The sequence below is a fragment of the Carettochelys insculpta genome, chromosome 1, assembly GCF_033958435.1.
Source record: "Carettochelys insculpta isolate YL-2023 chromosome 1, ASM3395843v1, whole genome shotgun sequence".
In the NCBI taxonomy this organism is placed as follows: Eukaryota; Metazoa; Chordata; order Testudines; family Carettochelyidae; genus Carettochelys; species Carettochelys insculpta.
Genome location: NC_134137.1, coordinates 292,448,588 through 292,463,285, shown reverse-complemented (window position 1 = coordinate 292,463,285; position 14,698 = coordinate 292,448,588). Strand labels below are relative to the sequence as shown.

The following is a 14,698-nucleotide window of genomic DNA, read 5'->3' as shown; positions in this document are numbered from 1 at the left end:
TACTGAACTGCTTTTTTGTTTTGATAGTATATAGACTAGCTTAGCTATCTCTCTGTTAGTATTCATCGTATTAGGTTTTGTTTTAATCCCTAGCTATGTATGGTTTCTGATTAGGTGAGAATCTCAGCTTTAATTAAAAAAAGTGCCTGTCCCTCATGGTTGTGGTGAAAAAGCTTGAAAATGTTACCCAACTTTACCCTTAACGTTCAAAAAACAAAAGAACAATAAAACCACCACATTTTATTTTTTTCGTAAAATCTCATGATTTTTAAGCAAAGCTTAACAAACTTAACAAAGCTTTCAAACAAATCTCATTATTTTTCTGACTCGTGATTTTGAATATATGGTGGTTGGCAGTGTGGTGAATTTCTATATAGTTTATGAAAAGTATATTATGTATTTCCAGGGTAAGTGAAAGATCATTTTTATTTAGCAACTTTTATTTAAAAATCTCGTCTCCTTAAAATTGGGCATAAAAGTGGAGGTTGAACATTGTTTAAAGAAAACTTCTGTGGTGTATTTTATCTGCTCCCACACACATCTGTGTGTAACTATTTTAAGGGACTGATGTGCATTCAGTCAGCATGCACAGAATAACAAGTCAAGTTTATCAGCAAAATAAGATTGTAGATGCCCCAAGAGTTTATTTATGTTGTGGTATCCATACCATGGGATTTTTTTCTGACTCATTCTAGGATTGCTTCCAGTCTTTTGATGTTGAAACATAATTTAAAGTAAAATACCTTGACCTCTGAAGCATTGTAATTATTCCTAGATTTTTTCAACTGTAAAGTTTTTAGTTAAAGTTAATTTTATTTTAGAATAATTTAAAGTTATGATGATGGTGCTTCATCTTGGTCTTATCAAATCAAGGTTAACATTTCTTCTATCTAGTGGATCCATTGTTTAATATCTCACTGGGATTCTAAACATTCTTTTAGAAGTAAGTTCAGATTCATTTGTGTTGGTGGACACTGTTGCTTTTGTAATTATACCATTTTTTGCTTTAATTATTTAAAGACAGCTGTACATTTCAACTCTGAAAGGCACTGTACTGTTATATTCAACACAGTGTGGAACCCTACTGTTATATATACCGTCTCCTGCAAAGTTTTCTCTAATATGAATCAGAAACCTGCCCTTTCTCCAAGACTGCATTTAATAACCTTATGCAGAGCACAGAAATTTATGTGAACTAAAAATGAAATATATTGAGATCACATTACTGAGCCTGCATTATAAGAGGTTTATGCTGCAAGAGCAAGTTTGTTGCAGTGAGAGATTTAAAAAATCTTAAGCAAAACTTTCAAATGTCCAGTCATAAAGATTGTTGCCTGATTTTTTTTTTATCTCAATCAAAGGTACTCCACCTTCTGACTATCCTTCTGGTTTAATTTACAACATTGGGTCCTGCTAACATCTACACACTTACATGAGTCAGTAACTGATTGCAACACCTACATTCTTGGTTACCTAGCATTACAGGCTTGTCTTTGCCCTATTACTGGGATATCTAAAGATCAGGATTTAGGCTTTGGGTTTTTTGTTTTTTTTTTTCTAATTTCAGTTACTGAAAAAGCTTAAAGAGAGTCTTCCCTTTTGGAAGTTGTACACTCAGTGCTTCTTTCTCATGGACCATCAAAGCTTCATTATGGGTGCTGCTTTTCTGCTCAAGTGGTAAAAATATTTTCTGTAGCAGATTTTTTTTTATACTCCTGTGAGAATTGAACAGATGGGAAATCATTTGAGTCTGGGAGTGAAAGGGTGGGACTAGTAATTAACTATCCTGGAAAACAGTTTAGCCAGCGGAGCAGGAGACCGGTGCTTCTGCTGGGCCTTAGATGATCCCAGAGGAAGGTAGCATTGCTTTTGCAAACCCCAATCAAAATAGAAATTAAAGAAATGTGGTTTGAATTAAATCTTTTTTTCCCCTTGGAAAATGTTTCCTTTATAGACTTTTGCAGAGTGAATGTGTAGATGTGTGATAACAGTTCAGATGAAATTTTTTATTTTATCACTAGATAGCCTAAGTGCTCAAAAATTATGTCATCCATCCCACCCAAAAATGGGAAGAAAAAGGCTTAAAATTGTGAGATTAAAAAAAAAAACTTACATTATATTTTTGATTGTCATTTTGTTTGTGAGCTTTTAGATTATGTCCACTTCAAACTTTTCAAGAAGTTCTCCACATCCAAAAGCTGGGATACATTTTATTATTGTATTTTGCTGAAAATGAGATTCTCAGGTAAGCTCAATTTCAGTAACTGAGGCTTTAATAAAATGCCAGATACCACAGGAGTTGGTAACACTTGATACCCAACCCACCACAAAGTACAACTACTGCAAAGCACAAATTAATCAGATAAACGTGGTGCATGTAACATATATAATATATTCGGAATAGATCAGGCATTCATTAAGTCTCGAAATCGTTCAAACTTCTAACTCAAAATCCTGAAAATAGTGAAGCACAGGACTGGCAAACACTAGGGATGACACAAATAGGAAGCTTTCAGTATTCACAGAATGCCCGGTAGTAGGGATGGTAAATAGAAGTATTAGCTACCAAAATCTACTACAGAAAGCATGGAGCTGAGTGAGCAAGAAAGTTGGGCAGCAGGAGAGAAGGAGATTCTGAAGCTGGTGATATGGTAGAAGGCATTGTGGAGCAGTGAAAAGAGGTCACATGGTATAGTATATCAAAAATGGCTGCTGCCTCAGCTATTCAAACCTTTGTTCACCACTTTCTGCATTGCAGCAATGCAGTATACCTGGGTATAAAGCCTTCGTTGTTTCAGAAACGCCAACTAATACAGAACACTGCAGTATGTCTGCTTAGCAACACAGGCTACCACAAATGTGTAACTGTCTTTGCCTTTCAACCTTGGTTTTCTATAAAATATCTAGTCAAGTTCTCTGAGATCTTACCCTGAAAGTATTCCTTGGCCTGGGTCCAGGATACCTAAAAGAACACCTAAAGGCGATGGTCAACAACTCTGGTCCTAATGCACATTGGAGTGCTTTGCCATAAGGGTAGAGCTTGTCAGTTCAGGAGAATGGGCTTCTGGGAGGATGGCTTGAGACTGCAGTACAAACTCCCATAGGAACTAAGGAGCTCACCACTTTCTGCTCCAGGAGCACGGTGCACTTCTTCAGTCTGCTTTCTCTAACTTAAAAATGGTGCATATAAACAAAACCCTACCAAAATAAGACTACATTGCATGTAAGTTCTGCTGTGGAGAGGATGAGATGTGAGCGAGATGGGTCATATCCTGTAATGCACCACTGGAAGTTGCTCAGATATGTGTGTGACAGAGGGCAGAATTACAACCTATTTAAGATTTTATAGAATAGAATTTGATTAGTTCAGATTTGTATTTGTATAGAGACAATGTGACTATACTGTTTTACTACATTTTTAGAAAATACATTACCCTTAGAAAGAAAGATGTTAGATTTACTTAATTTAAAGATAGCATTCCATAGACTAATAATAAACCAAAAAAGTGACTTTCTTATGAGGTACTTCTTCAATGTCTGCATTTAAGTTTTTGATAACATTGAAGTCTGGCATTTGAAGAGTATTATATGGTAACTGCTGTCAGTATTTTGGTTGTAACCTGACATAATTTGGAATTCAAGTGTTACAAATTGATACCTTGTTACTTACATCATTGCTTATCTATTCATAGCGTAGAAAAAGCACAGACTAGTTTTCCTGATGTTTCTAAACCTTTTCTGGTCATGTAGCCAGTGACTTCCCATAAAAATGTTAACTTCAGTGTTATTTATAGTATCATTGACCGTACAGAGGTTCTGCCACGTTTTAGTGCTACAGTTCATTACTTTTACTTTCTCAGTTCTTGTATTTATTGTCGTTAAACTTTATTAAGTTTCTATATTCATAAGAATATTTTCCTCCGAGGCTTTTTGGTAGATGAAAGTATATTCTTTTTGAAAAGTACTACATTCATATGTAGTTTATGGAATTTGGACATTCTTAGAAGTTTCCTGTAAATTGGCACAGGTGGGTAATCTGGTCATTACTCTCTTCAGCTTGCAGAGCTAAATATTTTGAGTTTTCAAAAATCAAGTGAAAATAACTTGTTTAGCTAGAAGGAAAATGTGAAGTGTGACTGCCTAACTGAGCTTCACTCAGCAGAGACCTTTCCCTTTATGCCCAACTTCACTTCTCAGGGTAGATTAAAACACTTGTATTTCTGATTACGGTAATCTTGTAGCATGAGTCACTGATATACCTTGTATCTCTCATCTGCCCAAACAAAAACCTCCGCCACACATGCTGGCGAAAATTGAGTAACTGTTGTTGAAACAAGGTACCCTTCAAATATAAATCCAGGGTGGGTCTCTCTGGTCTTCCTCATGCCCAGTGAGGGAATATGCAGGAACAGGGGAGATCCTCTGCTTCTGGATGGCATGAAATTCTCCCTACTTGCTTTGCAAATAGTATTTAAAATATGGCATGCTGCAACCACTGCAAAATAAATTTAGTAAAGTTGGCTCCTTAATGCAAGATTTTATAAAGTCGAAGTTCAGTGTCCGCAAATGTTCAGAAAGTCAACTTACAATGTCTCCCTTGCCTTACCTACATTCAGCTTCATGAACAATGCATTGTGGGTACCCTATCCCACATTTGGGGACCACAACAAGGTGGGGATCAAGGTATATTGAGGGGACCCTGTGCAGCAGGGTGTGGAGTCTGCATAATGAATCCTGCCTGAGGTGTCCCTCTGCAACTCCAGTATGGAATGCAGGATCTCACTTTGCTTTCTGACAGCCATCAAGAGCTCTGCTGAGTCCTCTTTCCTGTACTGGAGCATGCTTTCACAGGACAGCAGGTCGCTTTGGTGCCACTATTGTCAACTTTTGATTAACATTGGCTCTGTGCGGCTTGTCCAGATGGCGGTCCTTTTCAAAAGGACCCTGCCAACTTTGAAATCCCCTGCTGATATCTGCTGATGGGAATTAAGGGGATTTTGGAGTTGACGGGGTCCTTTCCAAAACGGCCCCCCGTTTGGACAAGCCGCATGGGAGCGAAAAGCGGCAATTTCTAAGTGCTGTGGCTGGTGGCATGCTAATGAGGCACTGAATATGCATTTCAGCACCTCATTAGTATTCTTCGAAATGGCCATTAGCATGGCTATTTTGAAGTTTTCTCTAAGTGTAGACATAGTTCTGGCAGAGCCATCATAGGCTCCTTCACTCTCACCGGGCATTTCTGAGTATCCCAGGAGTAACCTTTTGTGATCATCTCCTGCAAAATCTTTTAATATCTGCACTTCGCTTGCAGACTCAAATGCACTAGCTCATTATGGCTTCATGCTGGAGCTCTCTTATGACTCTGAGAACTCAGATCAGAAGAGGCCTGAGTACTCATGATGGGAAGATGGCTAGAGATGCTGTGGCTACAGATGCCATGCAATGGATGGCTTCTGAGGGGCACTTCCAAGGTGTGCTATCCACTCTGGTCAGAATGAAAATGAAAATGAATTCAAATTGCCGGGGTTCCTGTCACCTACTTCCCGCGCACCTGGAAGGCAGTGGAGATGCATGGCCAGAATGGACAACCGTGGCACATTGTGGGATACCTCTGCCAATAAAATTGATGTAAAGAAATGCTGTGTTCACACTAGCATCATTTCAACCTTTTAAATTCAAGCTTGGTGTTATGCTACCTCGGATGGTCGATGTAAGAATGTTGACCTCAGAGCTCCCTAAAATCGACATAATAGTGTTTGCAGTGCAGACAGTGACATTCTAAAATTGAGCTAATTGCCTTAAAATCAATTTTATGTTGTAGTGTAGACATAACCTAAAGCTGTCATTAGAATTTATTTTGAGCTAAATATTTGATTGTTTGGCAAAGGTTTCCACGATTAAAGAGATTTCAAGGATTATTTATGAGCTGTTTATTATCCTAATTTAGATGATGCAGTACCCTTTGTCTGCAACTTATTGTACACATTTGAATGTTTCAAACCTATACAGTGGGTAAGATTGTACAATGCTCTCTTAAAACTGCTTGGAGTGACCGTGCTTTCAGATAACTTGTCAGAAAGAAAGATCCTTAGAAATTGGAGGTTGTTGGTTGCTTTCTCTCTCTTTCCTCACCCTCCATTTAATGTAAAGGTTTTTTTGTTAACTGCCTTAACTCTGAGTAAACCTACCCTCTGAATGCAGAGAGTGACAATGTGACCAACTATATTTGTGTAGTTCCTTTTAAGGAACTAGGTCTGGGTCTGAATGAAGAACGGGTGTCTGAAGAAGAGGCACACAACCTCACAGATGGCTTCAGCCTGCCAGCACTCAAGGTAATCCATCCTAGAAGGGAGAATGCATGCTTACATACACAGACTCATCCAAATCCATTTCAGTTGTGACAGTGCCATTCTGTTTATTTTGTCAGACTTCTGATTTTTCTTCCTCTACATGCATCAGTCTGTAGTAGAAGAGTACATTTAAAGAGCCTTTATTGAGAGTCATGAATGCTCATCTTGCCTAGATTTACAAATACAGGCTTTCAGGAGAATTTCTTTTAACATTAATTTAAAGAGATGATGAGCATTGCAGAATAGGCAGGTGGGTTGTCTGTCATTGTTTTGGTTTAACAAAAAATAAACTAGCGTTCACAGATCGCTCTGTTCCCAAATGTTGTATGTGATGCTGTGACTTAATTTAACCAGTGCTGAAGAAAAAGTCAATGAAGTAATTTCTTAATTTGTATATGCCTGTTGGCTAATTTCCTGCTTCTCATCTTGAAGAAAAACAGACATTCCAGAGATGTATATTGGTGGTATTTGAAAAAAGAAAATCTGGCATTTATTTATGCAGGAGGGTTCATAAGCTGGGCACTTAGCATCATGAATTGTGTACTACTGAAATATATTTAACTAAACAGAATGGCAGATGTTTAATGGTCTGCAAACTGGAAATTTGATGGAGATGGTTGGGAGATACTCATAATCTCTATGCCTGATTACTGAGTGGGAGGAACATGGACGGTGGGTGAACCAAGGGCCAAGCGCCCCACCCCCTTTGCGCAGCAGAGACAGGCCTCCAGCCCCTGGCATGAGTCTCTGTGGCCCTAGAACATGGAGAGGGTGGGTGGTGCATGATCCCAGCCTCTCGGAGCATGGGAAAGCAGGCATCCCCAGTCTACTGACGTAGGGCACAGGCAGGGCACACGATCCCACTGTCCCCAGTGTCAGAGCCACTGAAGCCCAGGGCCTGCCTGGAAGCCATGCTGAAGCAGGGGCCAGAGTCAATCCCTGGCAGTTTGGGAAGGCTGTGCCTTCCTCCAGCCTCTTCTAGCTTCTAACGTGAGGATCTGATTGGGAAGGAGGCTTGACGTTAGCTTTTTCAGTTTTGACTTAAAATATCTGGAGCCTGCATCCCAACTAAGAGGCAAGAAATCGTAGGTAAGGGAAATGTATTCAAACTGGATAGATAATACCTTCAAACAGGTAATTGAGAGAAAGCAGAAGGCCCACAATCAGTGGAAGAAGGGATGGATCGGCAACAAAAGCAACCTCTTGATGGTTAGAAAATGTAATGGAAAAGTGACATCTACCAAAAGCCAAGCAGAGCTAGACCTTGCAAAGGGAATTAAAATCAACAGTAAAATAGCCTTTACCCATGTAAATAAAAAAGAAAATAAGGAGAGAAGTGGGACTACTAAGCATTGAAGATTGAGTATAAATTAAAGGAAATCTAGGTATGGCCAAGCACCTAAATGAATATTTTGCCTCAGTTTTCAATAAAAGTAATCAAGAGTTTGGCAACAGTGGCTGGTTATCTAATGGGAGTGAGGATAAGGAAGCAGAAATTACCACATCCTTACTGAAAGCCAATGAATGGTAAACTTGGGCATCATCACTTAAGACTTTAAACATAATACATTTATTTAAGAAAGGGAAAAACATGATATGGGGTACTACAAGCCTGCTAATTTGACCCCAGTTGTATGCAAGGTCTTAGAACAGATTTCAAAAGACATAGAGGTAAATAATGGTTGGGATAAAATACAATGGCTATATCTACACTAGCCTCCTGCCCCCTTTTGAAAGGGGGATGCTAATGAGACACTTCAGGATATGCTAGAGAGGCACTGCATATTCGTTGCAGTGCCCCATTAGCATAAGGGCAGCTGCTGCACCTTGAGTCGTCTACACGGGGTCCTTTTTGAAAGGACCCTGCACACTTCAAAATCCCCTTATTCCTATTTGGTTATAGCAATAAGGGGATTTCGAAGTGTGCAGGGTCCTTTCAAAAAGGACCCCATGTAGACAAGCCATGTGCGATCGAAAGAGGCTCTTTCGAAAAGCTGAGGTCACCATTATGCTAATGAGGTGCTGCATATTCATTGCAGCACCTCACTAGCATATTCCAAAGTGTCTTATTACCATCCTCCTTTTGAAGGGGGGGACTAGTGTAGACGTAGCCGATATGTTTTATCCTAGAAGGTAGATCATTCACACCAATCTCTTCTCTTTGTCCAAGAAGATAATTCATGTTTTGAACAAAGGAAATAGAGTAATTATACCTGCATTTGATATAGTTTTTCAAGTGCTTGTTTATGTCTATTCAATAAAGGTGTGTGTGCTCCAGAAGGTTTTTTCTTAGCAGTATCCATAAGGGGAACTGGCTCAGGCACCCCCTGGAGTAGTGCACAAATGCTGTGCTATATAGGGTGTCTCCATGTCCCTTCTACCCTCAGTTTCTTCGTGCCATCAGCAACGTTGCGCAGAACTTGCTTGCCTCATTTTTAGCTGTCCCTCCCCTTTCTAGTTCATTTGACTGCTTTCCCTGTCAATAGCTGCTGTTAGTTATTTTGCTGTTAATTCATTACTATTAGGTCCTGTCGGGACTTTAGCCTCAAGCTGGGTCATTCCCTGATCCCAGAGCTTCAAGTCACATTGTGGTTGCAGTCAGCCCTTGCCAGTTAGCAGCCCCCCATGGTGACTGTTTGTGGTGCTTTGGAGAGGCACAGGTTAGTGGCAAGTGCTTCATTTGCAAATCGTTTAAGCGTCACATGAAAAAGGAGAGGAACATTTGTCTAAAAGCTCTCGCAATGGCATTCGCATCCACACCGGTGTGTGATCGGTTGGACTCCACACTGAGCATCGGTGTACAGCATTCCACTGGTGCCACTGACTACCTAACACCACTCCCTGGCACTGTGCAAGCCCAGGCAAGGTAGGGACAGGCAGACAAGGCTAAAATGCCAGTCCGTCACTGACTCTTCTGCTGCGGCCCAACTGACCTTTAAGGCCACTTCGGAGTGATGCTCTCCTTCTTGCTCCCCTGCCCTCAAAAGGCCCAGCAGGGAGCCCAGGACATAACGCTGATGCTGCATTGCCCACATCTGTGATTGCAGGACGGCACCGTAAAGGGAAGCCTGCTATGGCACCACACCAGTCTCCACAGAAACGTTGCTCCCCTGAAGGCTCCAGGGCTGTCAAGCACTTGAAGCCAGGCTTGCTGGGAGTGGGACACAGGTCACCTAAGACATGTGCTACCTCCCCACTCCTGCCCCAGCACTGATGGTATATCCAGGACTGGTATTCACCATGACCTGAACATCATTCATGGGACAGGTTGCCCGCACCCCAGCACCATTCCCCAAGCCAGTACTGCTCCCCAGCACTGGCTTCCCCTCACCTTGTATATGAGACATGCACAGGGGTTGGAGGTCCTATTCCGCATTGCAGCACTGCTCTGCTCATGATTGGCACTGCTCCCGTACCCTCTGACTGCAAATGTAGTGGTCACCAACATCCACACCACAGGTCTCACAGCAGTCAGTGTTCTCCAGGGGACAGTTCACACCCCTCACCTGCATTGTGGGCATTGGCATCCTTGGCCAGGGCACACTGGTATCCCTGCTCACTGCACTGACACCTACACTCGCTCCTGGTCTCCCGACATCATGTGTTCCATCAGCCTGGACTCACATCAGGCCTCCAGCTGAGGCACCCCTCCCAACATCTTTTGCACTGCAGATGGATTCCAAGATAGCTCAGTGGCTGCAGGCCTGGCCATCTCAGTCGTACCCATGGAATCTGTGGGAATTTCCTGTGTTGTCCCAAATGCCACACTCGGTAGCTCCACATCAGTGGCACCGTTGGCCTCCTCCTCTAAGCACCCTTTGGCACTGGATGTTTTGAGGGCTGCCACCCTACGGTGGAAAAGTTGTAAAAAGTCTCAGCCTTCTGCCTCCCTACTCCCTGAAGAGGTCCCCCGGTGCAGGCTTCCTTCTCCTTGCCTGAGGAAGCTGTTTGAGTGCATCCCTCTGATGGTTCCCTAGGATAATGGATGGGCTCATTAGGCATTTCTTAATAGGGCGGCCTCTGACCCAAATCTTCAGGCAGAGGAGTTGGAAGAAACCAAATATATCCTTTTTGGGGTTCTGGGACAGGTGTCCCTGGCCAGGGTGCCCTTACCCCACCATGATGTGGTGGCCAAGATTGATAACGCCTTGTGGCAGACCCTCTATTTCCCCTATATCTTAGCAGGTGGAATGTAAGTACTTTAAGTACCTTTTGCTCCTGCTCTATCCTAAATTCCCTGACGGTAGAGGCTGTAAACTACTGCAAACAGAAAGGTCAGCCAGGGGCAACCCCCAAAAATAAAGACATAAGGAGGCTCAACTTTTTTGATCAAAAACTTTATTCATCATCCATCTTCCAACTCCGGGTAGCAAATCACCAGGCCCTCATAGCCCACTACTATGTCAGCATGTGGCAGGCTGTAACGATATTCAAGCCTTTTCTCCCGGAGGACTCGAAGGAGTAGTTTCTGTCTCTGGAAGAGGAAGGCACTAAGGCAATTAGGGCAGCACTCCAAGCTACTTCTTAGGCAGCAGATGCTGCAACATGCATGATGGCATCAGCAGTATCCAGGCAGAGGATATCTTATTTGTTTTTGTTGGGTCTTTTAGTGGCAGTGCAAGTGTCTGTACAGAATCTCCCCTTTGATTGCACAGCCTTGTTCGTGGAGCAGACAGACACTAAGCTACATGAAGTAAGATCCCCGCAGCACCCTCCACATGCTAGAGTTATATGTTCGAGGACCTACAAGCCAAAAATGCAGGCTTCCCTTGCTCAGCCTTCACAATCCTGACTGGACATGGCTCAGAGCAAATATAAAGTTCAGGATGAGATGGGCTAAGCAGCCTCAATCTTCCTACCAATCAGGCTCCACCTGTCCTAAGTCCACTTCTGAGCACCCTTTGTGAGGGTTCACCTGAGGACAGTGTACCTCAGATCGTTGGATCCTTCCCTTGTGTTATTCTCCCACTGTATGTGCCCCTTCTTCCCTGGTTGGCACTCTATAATGATGAACCATTGGGTCCTGGATACAGTGCAGCAGGGCTGTACACTACAGCTCATCTCTACCTCCACCCCAAGCTCTCTTGCTGTCCCTCTTTAGGGACCCTTCTCACTAAAACCTGCTCATGCAGAAGGTTGAGGGCTGCTGCTTATTGGGGCGGTAGAAGAAGTTCTGCACTGCTACAGGAATTAGGACTTTTATTCTTGCTATTTTTTTATCCCCAAGGCCAAGGGCAGACTCTGACCCATCCTGGACCTCCATGACTTGAACTGCTACGTGGTAAAATTCAAATTCCATATAGTCTCCGTGGCATCCATCGTCCCTTCCTTGGATCCGGGAGATTGGTACACCATCCTTGATTTCAAGGACGCCTATTTCCATATCACAATATTTGAGGAACACGGATGTTTTCTGTGGTTCATGGTAAATGCCAACCACTACTGGATTGCTGTTCTGTTCAGCCTTGCCATAGCCCCTTGAATGTTCACGAAAATATATGGTGGTGGCCTACCTCAGGCATGAAAGATATAAATTTGCCCTTACTTGGATGACTGGCTCATCCAAGGCATCTCCAGCTGCAAGGTCTTCAGGGATTCTGCTCCAGCTGCGTCACTGCCTCAGCCTGTTGGTAAACACAAAAAAGTTCCAGTTAGTCTAATACAGAAGATAGAGTTTAGTGATGTGGTATTTGACTCGACCTCGGCAAGGGCTTCCCTCCGACCAGAAAGGTTTTGCACCTTCATGGACATCATTACTCAGCTGCCTTCAACTGCTTGATCACATCTATCTTTGTGATCAAGTATGCCAGGCTCAGGATGTGTCCCCTTCAGCAGTGGCTGGCATCAGTTTACACACCCTCCTGATATCCCCTTGACATGGTTGTGACCATTCGAGGTCTGATCCTTGACAGTCCTGTCTGGTGGTGCAGCCACGAGAACACTCTGGTGGGATTGCCATTCCAGGCTTCTCCCCACTCCACCAAGCTGGTATCAAGCTGGGATGGGGTGCCCATCTAAGCAATCTCCAAAACTAGGTAAGTTGGTCTGCAGAGGAGGCATCTCTACACATAAATGTCAAAGAGCCGCAGGCAGTTCTCAGGGCTAGCTAGGTCTTCCTCCCTCACGTTGCAGCCTGAGTGGTCCAGGTCTTCACGGACAACATGGCCACAATGTTCTATGCCAGCTGTCAAGGGGGAGCTCATTCTGCAATGCTCTGTCAAGAGCCCATCCATCTCTGTGACGTTGGCATCCAACACAGTATTCATCTGGAAGCCCACTGCCTCCTTTCAATGGGGAATCTTTTGGCTTTCAAGCTGAGGAGGCAGTTCTTTTCTCTTCATGGGTGGGCTGTCCACCTGCAAGTCACTGCCATGCTGTTTTGGTGGACCTCTTCGCCACCCAGCAGAATACAAAGTGCCACGATTTCTGCTGCTGACGACATGCAAGTGCAGGGCCCCTGTTGGACGTCTTTCTCATATCATGGTTAAAAAGACGGATGTTTTACAAGTTTGCCTTGATTCTTCTCACTGCCAAGCTCCTAAAGAAAGTCAAGGTGGACAGAGCCAAGATTGTTCTCAGTGCACTAATGCGACCCTGCTAACACTGGTTTGCCACTATAATGATCCTTGTGGTGTTCCCTCCGTGGTCCTTGCCTTTCTGCCCAGACCTGCTCTCTCAGACCACAGCCACTTACTCCACCCAGGCCTGTTGTCACCTCACCTCACAGTGTGATTGCTCTATGGCTGAACTTGGAGGAACAGCCATGCTCTGCAGTGGTTCAGCAGGTTCTTTTGGGAAGCTGCAAGCTGTCAGTTGGGTAAACATATGTGGTTAAGTAAACTAGGTTCTTGGTGTGGACTGAGTAGAGACGTCTCTCCCTGATGGAAGCTCCTATTCAGACTATTCTGGATTATCTCACTCATTTAAAGGAGGGGGGCCTGGCATGTATCAGAATGCGTGTATCAGAATGCACCTGGCAGTGAGCTCAATTTTAAACTCACAAATGCAAGGCCACTCCATGTGTTCTGTGACATGACTGACTGGTTCCTGAGGGGTCTTGATGGGTTCTTCCCGCATGTACAGCCTCCTGTTCCCCAGTGGAACCTTAATCCAGTCCTCTCCAGCTTATCACACTACCTTTGAAATCCAGGACCACATGTTCCCTTCTACTCCTGTCTTGGAAGGTGGACTTCCTGATGGTGTTTGCTTCAGCTAGCAGGGTCTGTATGCCTTGACTTCAGAGCCTCCTTACACTCTCTTCTTTAAAGACAAGGTCCAGATGCAACCAAACCCTACCCAACCAAATTCTACCAAAAGTGGTCTCAGCCTTCCACATGGGTCAAGATGTTTTTCTCATGGTCTTCTTCTCCCCAGAACCTCATACAACCAGTGAGGAGAGGTGACTGCATGCCCTGAATGTGTGCAGGAACCTCACTTTTTACATTGACAGAACAAATCCATTCTGTAAATTGCCCTAGCTCATTATCACATACTCTGAGAAAATGAAGGAGGTCCCAGTATCTGCAGAGAGGATCTCAAATTGGATAACCTCATGGATTCAGACATGCTGCCAGTTGTCAGATGCCCAGCTTCCCCTGCTAACCAGGATGCATTTGGCCAGAGTATAAGCTTCCTCTGCAGCCTTCGTCACCAGTGCTCCATTGCAGGAGATTTGCAAAGCTGCAATGTGGTCCTAGTCCACACTTCCACTGCCCATTACACCTAACACAACAAGATCAAGAGGATGCTGCCTATGGAAGAGCTGTGTTGCAATAGGCATGCCCTGAAACTCCTCCCAGTACCAGAGATACTGCTTGCAGCCAACTACATTGAATAAATACGAGCAAGCACTTGAATTAAAAGCAGACAATTACCTGTTTCCCATAACTGGTGTTCTTTGAGATGTGTTGCTCATGTCTAGTCAACATCCCACCCTCCTTCCCCACTGTTGGAGTTTTCTGTCGAGAAGGAACTGAGAAAGGGGCCTGGAAGCTCTGTACATAGCGCTGCATGTGCTCGCCACTCTGTGGGGCACCTGAGCCACTTTCCTCTTCTGATACTGCTAAGGAAAAGTCTTCCAGCACCCATGCGTGGGACGAGCACACACGTCTATGTTGCATGGATAGGAACAGCGCATCTCAAAGAACACCAGTAATGGAAACAGGTCTTTTCCAAATGGGAAATTATTAGTTAAATTGGAGAAGATGGCAATTAATAGGAGAACTGAAAAGTGCTTCAGGAGGTGGTTAAAGGGAAGACTACAATGAGTCATTCTGTGAAAGGTTAACCGGCAGGCTGGAGGGAGATTACTGGTGGAGTTGTTTAAAGTTCAGTTTTGAGACCAGTCT

At 43.5% G+C, this 14,698-nt stretch overlaps 1 protein-coding gene across 2 annotated transcripts in view; it reads left to right on the top strand.

The window, feature by feature from the left end:
- The window catches only part of VEZT (vezatin, adherens junctions transmembrane protein), a 106,333-nt gene that overhangs the window by 70,051 nt on the left and 21,584 nt on the right, over nucleotides 1–14,698 (top strand). For both annotated transcript variants that reach the window (XM_075011705.1, XM_075011695.1), the window contains exon 7: nucleotides 6,185–6,332. In XM_075011705.1, the coding sequence (XP_074867806.1) occupies nucleotides 6,185–6,332 (148 nt within the window). The remainder of the gene's footprint in view (nucleotides 1–6,184; nucleotides 6,333–14,698) is intronic.